This window comes from Rhipicephalus microplus, chromosome 9 (genome assembly GCF_043290135.1).
Source record: "Rhipicephalus microplus isolate Deutch F79 chromosome 9, USDA_Rmic, whole genome shotgun sequence".
In the NCBI taxonomy this organism is placed as follows: domain Eukaryota; kingdom Metazoa; phylum Arthropoda; class Arachnida; order Ixodida; family Ixodidae; genus Rhipicephalus; species Rhipicephalus microplus.
Window position 1 is genome coordinate 75,759,192 of NC_134708.1, and position 13,686 is coordinate 75,772,877.

General features: G+C 48.7%; 2 protein-coding genes across 9 annotated transcripts in view; both read left to right on the top strand.

Annotated features, from left to right (window-relative positions):
- Window positions 1–2,685, top strand: part of HUWE1 (HECT, UBA and WWE domain containing E3 ubiquitin protein ligase 1) — a 207,744-nt gene extending 205,059 nt beyond the window's left edge. For all 8 annotated transcript variants that reach the window (XM_075873864.1, XM_075873865.1, XM_075873870.1 and 5 more), the window contains 2 exons: window positions 264–820; window positions 2,352–2,685. In XM_075873864.1, the coding sequence (XP_075729979.1) occupies window positions 264–820; window positions 2,352–2,454 (660 nt within the window). In that variant the 3' untranslated portion in view covers window positions 2,455–2,685. The remainder of the gene's footprint in view (window positions 1–263; window positions 821–2,351) is intronic.
- Window positions 2,686–7,675: 4,990 nt separating this feature from the next.
- Window positions 7,676–13,106, top strand: LOC142771901 (uncharacterized). The gene is made up of 3 exons (XM_075873873.1): window positions 7,676–8,066; window positions 10,277–10,735; window positions 11,909–13,106. Exons 1-3 carry the CDS (start codon window positions 7,854–7,856, stop codon window positions 12,917–12,919), a joined length of 1,683 nt encoding a protein of 560 aa, XP_075729988.1. The 5' UTR covers window positions 7,676–7,853; the 3' UTR covers window positions 12,920–13,106.
- The last annotated feature ends 580 nt before the right edge of the window (window positions 13,107–13,686 follow it).

A 13,686-nucleotide genomic window follows, 5' to 3' on the forward strand; every position in this document is an offset into this window, starting at 1 on the left:
TGTGAAATCACCAGAATGAACATTGTAGTTTGACATGGCACTAGTGTCCATGGCAGTAAGTCTGCTCTGGCAAAATTGACCTTAATGTCAATATAAAATAAAATAGCATTTCCTGAGCTCCGTACCTGCTCAGACGTCTCTGTATGCAGGAGACTTGTGTGGTAAAGTCCGCTCCGAAAGTTCGTGTCAGCTTTGGACACTCTGCTGCAGTTTGTAGATCCCTTGCTTGCCGTTCTGCTCACTTCTCATTGCCTCGTACACAGGGCCTGGTGTTCCTTCTGGAACACGGCGTGCGGGCACTGGGCTACGAGCTGACCTTCAGCGTAGAGGTCCAGGAGTTCGGTGTGACGGAGGTGCGCGACCTGAAGCCCGGCGGCCGGCACCTGCCCGTCACGGAGGAGACAACCCAGGAGTACGTGCGCCTTGTGTGCCAGGAGAAGATGACAGGCGCCATCCGGCGGCAGCTCAACGCTTTCCTCGAGGGCTTTTACGAGATCATCCCCAAGCGGCTAATTGGCATCTTCAACGAGCAGGAGCTTGAACTGCTCATCTCGGGTTTACCCAGCATCGACGTAGATGACCTGCGGGCTCACACAGAGTACCACAAGTATCAGGCCACTTCCCTGCAGATTCAGTGGTTCTGGCGTGCCCTGCGCTCAATGGATCAGGCGGATCGGGCCAAGTTCCTCCAATTTGTAACAGGAACGTCCAAGGTGCCGCTGCAGGGCTTTGCCGCCCTTGAGGGGATGAACGGTGTCCAACGCTTCCAGATCCATCGGGACGACCGGTCCACTGACCGACTGCCGTCGGCGCACACTTGGTGAGGGATATTCGGCTCGTTGACTGTAGCTGCAGCCTTTGGCCTGGTTAGGCTGCCATAAAGCGAGGCCTGAAAATTAGGTCTCAACGGCGGGTTTTAACAGTTGTTTTTAGTAAAAATTGATTCATGGAGAAGTGGGGCAGATCTGAAAAGGCCAGTGCATGATGCCTTTTCTCATTACGTCGAACGAGTGAATTGGCATCAGGTGCGCCAAGGCAATGCTGAATTGGTGCACTGAAAAACCAGCCAGTCCCTTCACCTGGAACTCTGTTGCATTGTCTTGGTTCGTGAAATATATAGCAATTTGTCAAATTTGACTCACTTGCAAGTATGTTACAGGGCTTCAGTAGTTCGACATACCGTATTTACTCGCATAATTCTCGCACTTTTTTTGCCAGAAAACCGACGCAAAGTTGGGGGGTGCGAGAATTGCGCGGGGAAAACGTTCCACGAAAACGTACAGAGCGAAAAAAAGAAAACGAAGTGGCTCCAAATCGGGATTCTCACCCCAGCAACTAACAGGAAGGTTTAAGAAGTACTAATTACAACTTACCTCAACAGTAAAAGCAGAGGTTCAACACAAGACCATATTTATTAGAGACACAAAAAGTGCAAGCAAATAGTCCAAAATTAGAATACCATACGCAAAGCTTGTGGGCGTTGTGTGCGCGGAAGTAGCGTTACAGGAGCCCTCAAAAGGTAATCATAGGACGTCAGTATTGGGCTGATAACTATTTAACAGAATCGTCTGCAGTTTCCGTCTGAAGAAATAGTTTACCATCAATCCCAGTTTTAGGCACACGGCAGGCCCAATGCGTCTTGGTGGCTTTCAGCTGCCGTCACCAGTAGCGAACACAACTCGTATACTCCCAAAGGCCTACTGGCGGCCCTGTTGCCGTTGCTTAGATCATGATCAATCACTTTCAACTTGAAAGCAGCCATGTAGCTTCAGTATCGCCTCATAATGTGACGACATAACCGACGCAACATACAAAACACACCGCAACGCGCACTTGCCACCTTGACTTAGCTTAGATTGAAACTCAGTGCACGAATAGTATGCTTGATGCTTAGGAGATGGCGCCGGATGGCACGCGCTATCATCATCGGTGGCTGGAATGAGTAGACGACATTATTGCGGCAGTTTTCAGGGGTTCGATAATTACTCTGTGGAAAAAAAGAATAGTATTTTTGTTGGGCGATGTGGGGGGTGCGAGAATTATGCGAGTAAATACGGTAATTTTGTTGGAGTAAAGTCTTGCTGCATAATTTTACTAATTCCAGAAGCCATTCTAGCACGGTTTGCAGATTTCACTAGCTTCTGTTTGAAATTGAGGCCAGCTCTGTTTGTCTGAAGCTTAGGAAAGTTGTGTTTGTGCAGTCGTTTTGTAACACTACAGAAAGCTTGTTTGCGTCCATTGAAGCTTAAATGGTACAACTTTGTCTAAAAACTGCATCCGCCGTTAATTGCTTTTATCAAACTATGAGGGTATGACACTTCTTTTGACCACTGTTTCCTCGTCCTCCGCAGCTTCAACCAGCTGGATCTACCGGCCTATGAGACTTACGACAAGCTGCGTACCATGCTGCTCAAGGCCATCCAGGAGTGCACCGAAGGCTTCGGCTTTGCCTAAGGAGACGAGAGGGCGACAGGAGGCCTCCGCGCTGCTGTTCCTGCTTCCACCAGCACCTCCTCCTCCTCCACCTTTATTTGTGATGTGTACAGACAGGAATGCAACAGAGCCACAGATGTTACCTATCGACTTCTCTTGATTTCTTCTCAAGGAAAGAAAAAAAAAAAACACACAAGACGACTACCGCCATGCCTGTACCCCTGCTACCGTTCGCTACCGCCGGAGTACCAACTACTACCTACTACCAGCCTTGTCAAGCCCCCCCCCCCCCCCCTTTTTTTTTTTTCGTTTAGGATTTAACTTCAATTTCACCCCTCTGTTTCGTCTCTCTTGTACAGTATTAGGGATCCTTTCTATTGCTCTGTAGAGCAACAAGTGTGTGAACTTTGCCAGTTGATTTTTTTTTTCTTCTATTCTTTTTCTCAGCCCCTTTCCATCTGCCCAACTTGTCCCAAGCCTTTCGACAGTGTCTTCATTTTTGTCCACTGACGGCTAAAGTTGGCTGCATGTCTATAGGAAATTGTATGTAATGGCTGGGGTTTTTTATATACATACTTATAAATACTACGAGCATTCTATGGCCAGAGATGTACGTGTGTTTATTTCAGACTCGTATGTTTTTCTTTCTCCCCCTCCACAGTGCTGTGGGCGGAGGTGATGTTTTTTTTTTATGTGGTGTCCTTGGGGGATGGTGTGTTGCTTGTGAAAAAAGAGAATACACTGGCTCTTTCTATTTACTTGAACAGGTCCGTGTTGTTTATTTCTGTTATTGACTATGTGCTCTTTAATGATTAGAAGGCATGTGACCTACGAACCCCAAAAGGAGGTCATTGATTGTGAATGCAAGTTGGGTAATGCCATTGAATTACCAATGCAGGACGCTGAGACCACAATCACAGGCCAAGCTTTCGTAACAAGCATAGTAGCCCCAAAGATCACCTCAAATATGTTTCAAGGCATATGGAGGGTAAAAAAGTTGGGGTAACACTTAAACTTTACTTTCAAGAGCAGAATGTGATAGCATAATTCAGCACATCGCCTCCTCATTTGACTCCCTGACCTTGGTCTTCATGCAAGTCTCGACCGTGCCATAAGGAAACGAACAACTGTACACATACCATAGAAACCATCGTGAGAGCAAAACTAAACATGACACACATGAAGAGATGGACGAGAACAAGCTCGCGACGAGAATAGTTCGCACCTGTCCTCGTCTGTCTCTTCCTGTGTGCATGTTTACATGCGCTCTCACGATAGTTTTATGTCACAGCACCAACTCGTCCAACAGTCAACTCTTTTGATGTACACATAACATTGGCCATTTCAAGCTATCCTTGAATGCCAACTTCAAATACACTAAAATGCCCACTACGCCATAATTCTTCCTTTTGGGAATCTACAAAAGGCTTCCTTAAAGCAACACGGGAATCTACGCAGTTGTCCGTGATTTGTTGATACTTCTGCAGCTGATCATTATTAAGTATGGCTGAGTGCTTTGGACCTTTAAACCTACTTTTTCTGCGATTCTCGCGCCTCGTGTGATTCTGCAACATTGCATCCATTGATTTCTTGACCATGCGAAACTAAGGTGCCATTATACTCCCGAGGCACTCCTCTCATGGGCCTGAGCAGAAATTCTCTGCTGTTTGGACAGTAGATTTAAATTAGCAAAAGAGTGCAACACCAAAATCTAGGCAAGCAGTACTGTATTCCTGTGACTTAGAAGTTGGCAAAAAGCGAAAATCATGCAAGGCATGCGGGTTTCGCCAGCAAGGTGTATCAAAGCTGAGAATAGCCGACGCTCAAGGGAAAGGCTACTCTCAACAGCTGTGCCATGTCTGTGACTGACCATGCTACGTGCGCAAGCTCCTCGGAACTGTCCAAAAATGACAACTTCTCTTCGGACACGCAATGAGGCCAACTCAAATTGCCATTCCTCTTCGATGAAGTTGGACAAACCACCTTATTTGCTTGCCTGGTTGCACATTTCACTGTCGGGTGACGCCACCTGTCCAGGCAGCGGGAGTTTGTATTTCTCCAATCAGGTAAAATGCTTGCACTGAGAAGTTTGTAGCCTAACTAGAGCTTGTTAATATCCTTGTTGGAAGAGTGCATAAGTTTGGCAATAGGGGCATTTAAAATAGTGGTGGCAGGGATGAAGGAAATTAATACCAGCCAAGTACGAACCACCGTTCACAAGTGTTTTCACAAATGTTTACGCATGTTCACTCCTCGGCTACTGTGCGGTAAACTGCCACTGCGAGCAAATACATGTACCACCAATGTAGAGACGAAGGGTAATCATTAGCTCAGAGTGTTTGGCAACTGTTCTGGAATCGTGTGCAACGACAGTGCAACACCACATGCCACCCATTGGATGCAGGCCCACAACAAACTGATATTCGCACTCTAAAGCAAGAAGGCATTGGCCAAATGCAACTATCGTTGCCTTGTGGACAGCAGAGGATGTAATCAATTCTTGCTGTCGGTTTGCCGTAGATGACTGCTCGCACACTATGTTGCAGATAATTGTGGGAGGCCATTTTGGAGAGCTGGGGCAATCTATAAAACTTATTTGTAAAGACTAAAACTTATCTCACTAGACTAATTTGGCAGAAATGACTGAAACGTGCTTAAAAATGTACCCAGCTTATTTTATTGAGATTCATTTACCTTAAAAAATATGCTGCCGGCATGGGTGTGTGGCAAGCAAGCGGAAGAACACCTGTTTTTTACGCTGATGCCCCGGGTTTGCATCTTAATTTTTTGGGTCACAGACAAGACTTCGCACAATACTAAGAACAACATAATATTATGTGGCCGATGATTTGCACCAGTAGTGGTCTAAACTATAAAATGGAATGTAAAAAAAAAATTTCGAGGACCCTTCAACACTCTCATTAAAACGCCAAGACTGCGCGACACACTCATAGTCTCGACGTAAGCTGTAGAGATTCCTCTACAGGCCCCGTGTGCCACCCCTCACTGCTACGTAAGCGCGTGTTCAGTGCAGGCAAACTGCAGCTGCGCAAACGCACAAACCAATGCACTGTGCGTCGGGCCGGCACCGCTGTTTGACTTGAGAGGAATGGCTCAACCACGGTGTAAGAATGTTACACCGTGTGCTCAACCCACCACCGCCGACTTCCTAAAGCTCTTTTTATAAGCGAATCAGCTCTTTGACTAACTTGTGTAATGCTGTCCCTCCGTCCGCACCGCTCCCCCTCACCGCAGGTGTTGGAGTGGTGCCAAGTAGCTCCTAGCAGTACGTGGTGACGTCTCTCTTCCTCGCCTGCCACGTGTTTGCTCTCTCTCTCGCTTCACCCTCTCCACCGCTCCCAACGCTTGAGCCCACTTCTTACATGGGCATCATCCCGTGCCGCCACCTCTCTCCCACGAAGCCGCGAGCCGGCGGGTGCGCTGGCTGTTTGATATGTGGGGTTTAACGTCCCAAAACCACTCTATGATTATGAGAGACGCCGTAGTGGAGGGCTCCGGAAATTTAGACCACCTGGGGTTCTTTAACGTGCACCCAAATCTGAGCACACGGGCCTACAACATTTCCGCCTCCATCGGAAATGCAGCCGGGATTCGAACCCGCGCCCTGCGGGTCAGCAGCCGAGTACCTTAGCCACTAGACCTCCGCGGCGGGGCGCGCTGGCTGTGCGCGCCTCGAAAATCTCGCGGCGTCGGCAATGTGGACAGCGCGCCGACGGGCGGACGCCCTCGCGGCACGATTCCGTTAGTGTGCGCATACGTTTACCGGTTGTCGCTGGCGTTGCCAGTGGTGGCGAAGCCGATCGCGAATGGTGACGTCAACACTGACTAGGCGCGAGCCAGGGAAGCTGAACGCAAGCGTCGGCAGTGGAAGACCAGGGACACCGACGAGGTGCAAGTCAAGAACACCGAGCGCAAGCGTCTTCAACGCGTCCCGCCTCCCGTGTCTTAGCTTTTCAAACAAACGCTTACAGGAGTAAATGCTACACCGAGTTTCGCTTCAAACCGTTCTTCGAGCACCCGCGTCGACGCCCGTTTCAACTGGGTCGACGCCGTGCGCACCGCTGCTGCTTCGCATCCTATCAGGGTTTCCTTCGGGGAGATGATCCACAGTATTTCCCGTAGAGTATTACATAGACTGTATATTAACTCTATGGCATTTCCTTCCTCCATGGGGGAAATGCTTTTGCCCGCAACCGAAAAAGTGAGTTTCGTATTTTACATGGCCCTTTCCGCGATGGATAGTTCGCTCATGCTGTCGTGCGTCCAAGGAAGCACAAGTGGTGCATGACTTGATAAATGACTCGGGCCTTTTTCAACTACATAAGGCGGTCGAACGCATCGGGTTGCCTCGCTTTCGAGGTGGCGCGACCTCAAACATTACGGCTTGCTTGGACACGTACAATCGAATTAACAGCCATCTCGGCTCTATCAGAATCCATGGTACCAACGGTCCTGGCGAGGACAAGACGCACGCACCTCTAGGGTGCCTCGATTCTCGCCGGAGAACATTCACAAGCGTGCATCCCCTTACTCAAATGCACATCACCTTTTCCGTGGGCAATCTTGATTCCTACCATTACAACGTCCTCGCCTCAATCCTAACCATAAGCGTACGGGTATCTCTTCTTCAGAGGGGCAAGTGTTCGTCGCAGCCACTTTCTCCGTAGTCGCAACTCCCCCCACCCACGCGCGCACGCCTATTATCCGAAATTCTGTCCGGCGCTGACATCGCTGTTCTTGATCAAACTTGGAGTGCACGTGAAAAGAATTTTGTGAACAAATTTGTATTTTTACGAGAAATATATCTTAGGTTGTCGAGTTGCACGTTAACATTTCGCGAAGAGTAGACATGTCTGAGCGTTTAGATATCCGCTGTGGTCTTACCTGCGCGTATGCTAGCGATTTACACACAAACGCATGCACGCTGGAACTACACTGCGAAAAAAAAATGCTAAAGTGCGCGTGACGCGCCTTACACACAAATGCGTCAAAGCAACTGTAGTGCGGGCGCCCAGAACAATCGTGCAAACAGTAGAACACACCAACACGCCGCTATCGCTCCGCTTGTGAAAAATGTAGAGCGGAGCGTGAACGTGCGACCAAAGTTTATAAATTTCGTATTGCCGTTATTTTTCAGCCGAGCCGACCGTGTCTCGAATAGACGCGCTCGTCAAACACGCGAAATCTGAGCACTTCCCTGCATTATCTCGGGAGTCGGAACGCTACATGTGCGCGCTGCTGATCGTAAGCAGGGCAACAATGCTGCGAGCCTGCGAGTCTTCACGCTGTTCACGCCACAACGGCCAGAACCCATCACAACCACAGCTTAAATGACCACCCCAGAGAACACCTACAGCCCGTTTATGTAGGCTCCCTACGTCACTGCCGCTCCTGGCGACATGCAACGGCTACAAAGAGAAACAGTTTGTCGTCTGCTCGTTATCGTGCTCCAAGAAACAGAAGCACGAACGAAGACTGCCGTGTTCATATCAGTGGCAGTGCATAGCCAAACGCGCTTCAATCGCTTCGCCGAGTTAATCAACGCCTTTGGTATGGCTACCAAGGGCACTGAGAGCGCCTCGTCCCTCGACGGCAACACGGACGTGAGCCAGGTGAGAATAAGGCTGAATGTCAGCTAGGTGTTTTACTTTTAACATTTTTCTACAGCGACATGCGAACTTGCGGCGTGATTGTGTAGGCAGTACTCGCTTCGCAAAATGAAAAACAAAACGGATGTATGCCGACTCAATAAGAAATAAAAGTTGGGAAGATGAGGACTGGTACATCAATAGAAATATCCAGGCACTACTGCATCAACAGTTATGCGATGATGGGGCGGGGGAGGGGGGCAATGCCGGCTATGAAAGTGCTTGCTGGTTCAAAACAATCGCTGCTACCGCTGATAATGACGATGGTTGACGTATTTGGACTGCGTAAGGGAGAGAGGAGGGGGTGCACCAGCGTATCTATTTCAGTGCACGATTGAACATGTAGATAAGCAACTATTGATTTGATTTGATATGTGAGGTTTAACTTCCCGAAACCACCATATAATAATGAGAGACACCGTAGTGGAGGGGTCCGGAAATTTCGACCACCTAGGTTTAGAATTACAAGAAAGGCATTGCTGTCATTTCAAGTACGTCACACGCATAAACTGCCTCTCCGTCCACGTTAACGTTTCTCGAAGGGTGCTAGTTTTGTGTCGCAGACAAGTCGATGTTGCCGCACTTGCTCATTTCTCTATTTTCATATGCGACCGGCCTTCACTCCCAATAACTCTCAAGGTCTCCATTCGCCTAAGATGCCTCGAAAGCGAGAACCATTTCTTTTTTAGATTTATGGTCCATTTTATTGCTCTAACAGCCCCCGGAAGCTTTCTGCTCACAGCATGGTTTTGTACTGCATCATTATCGAAGGCGCTGCAAGCTTTGTGTGCTTCACGTGTGTTTTCAGGATAGACCCCATTCGACGATGTAATGCGATGACGTCGTCACGTGACGAGCCAAGTTTTGGGTGATCTGTGGCGTCACGATGACATTATTATGGTGGCATCATCACGCCATGTGGATTTTTGGCATCACTCGGGTTGACGTCGATGGCCACTTTTCGTGCCTCGCGGCATCTAAAGGTTCCGCCTTAAAAAATTAAGCAGCCTCGTGATAGAGTTGACTGACGCCTGACGGAAGTGTGGTGCTGGGCGGCCTAATTAGGGCGGCCTGCCCTAATTTACTTGCTTGCTTGAACATTTTATCCCGGTGCAACCCATCATGGGGGATGGGCCATGATACGATCGGTGCCTTGCTATATAACAAAAATTTGTTCATAATTTCGAAATGCTAACCAATTGATTGTTTATATTTGAACTTACTTAGTAGATTATTAACAAGCAAAAAAGAAAAAAAAATGACTTGTTTCTCGTTATCTGTCTTCGTCTTTTTTCTTCTTTCACTTTTTCTCTCCGTTTTTTAATGTGCTTTTTTTATCTGTTCACTTCTATTTCTGTGCCTCTCTCTTTCCCTCTTTTCATTCTTGGACAACACAGCACGCCCGTGATGTGGCGTCGAGGCAAGCCCTTGACGTCCCTTCATGAGAGGCCTAGGCCTGGTCACCTAAAACTGCTGGTTTCTTATAATAAAGTTTCCTCCTTCTTCTTTTTCTACCTTTCTTTCTTTTGTTTCTCTCTTGGTCTCTCCTTCTTCCATGTATTTTATGTCTGTTTCTTTGTATATCTTTCTATTTCTGCATATTTTCTTAATTTCCTGTATATCTATATTGTTCTCTCTTTGTTCCCTCTCTCTCTTCACCCATTCTCTCGACCATCATAGTATCATATCGGCGGACGTATTTTGGGAGCGAGGCAGAAGATTACGAATTGTCGATGATGATAGCTTTCTGTCCGCTCTTGCCGTATTAACGGTCCTTCGATTCATTGCTTCAAGTCTATTCTGTATGTATTTATATTCTCAAACTTTATTATTTTATACTTCTATCGTAATTGATTAAAGTTTGAACATTATTTCATAATTTACTTGAAAGCTAACGGGTTCTTGGCCGTTCCCCCAGTGTGGGTATGAGCCAGGGCTCGTAGGATCTAAACCACACTACACATGGTAATTGGCCATTATAATTGACCCGGTACAAATCACTGATTCGAATAACTTAGAAGCTCCTCATAAATAAAACGGGCTTGTGAGGTTTCGGAAGCAGGAACAAATGCGATAACAACTTGAAAACTACCACACGTGCTACCAGGCTGCGATACGCGACTCTGGACACGGCGCATGAAGTCCCCATGAAGACTCTAGTATACCCTGCGCAGGTGCGCCAGCTGGTGCAGCAGTGGCGCCAGGCGTACAGCCAGCTTCGCTTCGAGCACCAGCGGCAGCGAGACGAGATCGTGCACCTGGGCATGCACGAGCGGCTCTCGGAGGACAACGAGAAGCTGCTGCGTCGCGAGAACGCCTCCCTGAAGCAGGCGCTGGCGGAGCACGTCGACGCGGCCGCCAAGCTCAAGAAGCTGCGCGCCGAGAATGAGACGCTGCGCGAGGACCTGGACGACGCCCGCGCCTCGGTGTGCGCCGGGCAGCTCGAGCACGAGGCGAAGCAGGCCGAGCTGCGGAGGCAGCTGGACGCCGAGATCCGCGACCGCCGCGAGGCGCAGCGCAAGCTGGACGCCGAGATCGCCGCGAGCGCCTCGCTGCGCGACGAGCTCGATGCCAGGAAGGACGAGAACGCGCTGCTCGCCGCCGAGCTCAAGGAGTGCCGCGAGCTGCTCAAGGTGAGTGGATCGGGAGCAGGACGAGGAGTGCTACCCGCGGATTCGCATACACGAGGCTTCGCGCAGACGTTTGTCGCTTCGAGTACGCCTTCTTTCCGAGGTACAACCACGGCGTATATATAAAAGAAATGGTCGTGTATATCCCTGCTTCGCTGCAAACGTCGTCGAAAGACGATAGTTTTCTGCCGCTCTTCCTTCGTGCATGGCGTCGCATTTTCAGCGCAGCCTAAGAAACACTGTAGGGTTTTTAGAATTATGTATCTATGTATTTTATAGTAAAGGAACACGCCACCTATAGTTGTTGGTATGCTTAATATGTGCTTTTTAATCGACTATGTTCACAAGTGTGAACGCAGCCACCAGTTCAAAATGGCTGGGCTTTCAGCAAGTGCTTAAACTTATTGGCCGTGTGGCTGGATCGTTTCGCGTGACAGAGACAGAGAGGCACCTTTTTTGTCCCCATTCATCGATATGTGTATTTTGCGGGTAGAGTTTTGAAGAGAGGGAACGCAAGCAGGCCAGACGACGATCACTCTTGTGGGACGCATAAGTGACAACGACGACAAAAATCCACAAAAAATGTCCTAAGCATTGATTCACGATGTGAAATGGTGTTACTGAAACGGCACACATAGTACAACATAGGACAAGTTGCTGCCGTCCAGCGGCAGTTTATTGTGGGCGCCGTTTTAGTTGCCCCCTTCTTTTGTCATCATGAATCAAAACGAAGTAGTTCCAACTTTTTATAGTGCTGTCCTTCACAAACTCTACAGTGGTCACCGTACACACTAATGAAAATCAAGTACCCCGGAGAATTTCCGCCACACATCAATTAAAATCGTCCGGCTGGCTTGCATTTCCTCTACTGTCCTAATACCCATAAGCATGCCCAGGGTACCCCTTCATGGAGGACGAAAGTTCGTCGCAGCGCTCCTCAACTCAATAGAAAGTCAATGTACAAGGCTGAATTTGCGCTTCCCCTTAAGTGAAGGGGGGGGGGTGAGCTGCTGCCCCCTCTAGCCCCCTTTTGTGCCTCTGGTAATGCCTCTGGTAATAATAAATTTTTTTTCTTAGCTTGTATTCGATCGACTTCTTCGAGAAGACCATAACGCTGACTTCTTTACTCCACTGTGGTACGTGTATACCCTTCGATTCCTTCTTTTTCGTCCGCAGACAAAGGAGCAGGAGTACCGCTGCCAGGTGATCGCCACCAAGCTTGAACGCGACGAACAGGTCGCGAGACTCGAGGGACGACTGCAGCGCCTCCAGATCTCGGGCCACGACGCCTGTCAGCAGCAGTTAGCCGCGCTCCAGCAGGAACTGGAGCGTGCAAGGAGCGAGCTTGCCCTCGCCAAACGCCGAGAAGACGTGCCTCCCGCAACGCAGCAGCCGGACGCGTCGACTTCATCGACGTCTCAGATGACCGTCAAGGCCTCCACCGTGGAGTCCTCCAACGGTCTCGCGGAGCGGGAACGTCTCGGAACTAGCGCGAAGCAGAAGTCATGGCCAGAGGCCTTCGGCACTCTATGGTGCGAGGAAGCCGATAAGGACGTCACCTCTGTCCAAGGCAAAGGGAAGGGTGTCTCTGGTCGCAGCAGGGGAGCGAGCCAGAAGACCTGTGAGCCTTCCAGAAACGTCACAACCGGCAGACGCGACGTTGACGTCTTCAGCGTCCCAGTGCGTTCACGTTTGGGTCCCGAAAAGGATTCGAGTCTAGGAAATGGAGACAGAAATCCCGTGAGCGACTGTACCGTAGACTCCACTCACATGGCTCAAAGCTCCCGAGACCTGGTTGCCAAGGGGCGTGAGTCTACCACCGCCGATGCGGCACCCATGACCTCAGAAAGACCGAACGCACCCAGGACGCCGCTAAAGGTCAGCGACATCATCAAGTTGGCTGGGCGGCGCAGTAACACTGCAATGATGACTCCTGCGTTCAACGCAGACAACGCTCCTCCTGCTGCTACTGGTGGTCCTACCGTTACAACGGCTGACGACGTCCGAGCGGATGAGCTCGTCATAAGCGATTCGGACCCGGATGAAGAGGCCAACCGAGGGCCCGGTGACGGCGAGCTCCAGGGCGTCATAGTTGCGGCAACACCGCCGTCTTCGCCCATTCAGCAACAGCCGAAGAGACGCAGGCTGTGCCTCGAGGTCGACGATATGCTCTTCGTCGACGCTTAGCCAGTCGACCGATTGGACCCGTACCAAAGTTCAGTATTTGTCGTTAGTTCATAATCGTTTTCATTTTATCGTTCATGTTAGATGCACCTGCAGGACTGGCAAATATCAAAAGATGGATGCCATCACCTCGCAATAATAACTTGCATCTTTTGTCCATATTTGAAAGTAATAAGACACTATTTATGTATTTATTTATTTATTTACGTAGAAGTACATGCACACACTAGCCTACTTGATGGTACGGAAGCACCGTCTGCATTTATTTGTACAAGTGTACCTCCATTATTGCAATTAAACCACGCAGCAAGAAATTGCATACAGTATACGGTTTTAAACGCGGGGCCTGCGGGCCGCCTATGGCTTGACCTTGCTAAACAGCATTCCCAATATTCTCTCGGCCACGCAATCGATAACGCTTTGTTCGGGTAAGCTACAGCGACGGGATGAACTGGTCGGAAACACTTTTTTTTCTTTATATATATATATATATATATATATATATATATATATATATATATATATATATATATATATATATATATATATATATATATATATATATATAAGGGAAAGGAGTGTATATCTAAGGGCTCATTTTTTCCGTGTTTTAACACAATATTAATGAGATCTAACAGTCAGTAATGCCAAGGAATGTACAGGGGAAGTTATTAGAACCAATGGAATGTAAATAAGAAGAAAGAAAGGTGGATGAAAAAATAACCAGCCGTGAGCAGGAATCGAACCTTCAAATAACGCGTTCGATGCTC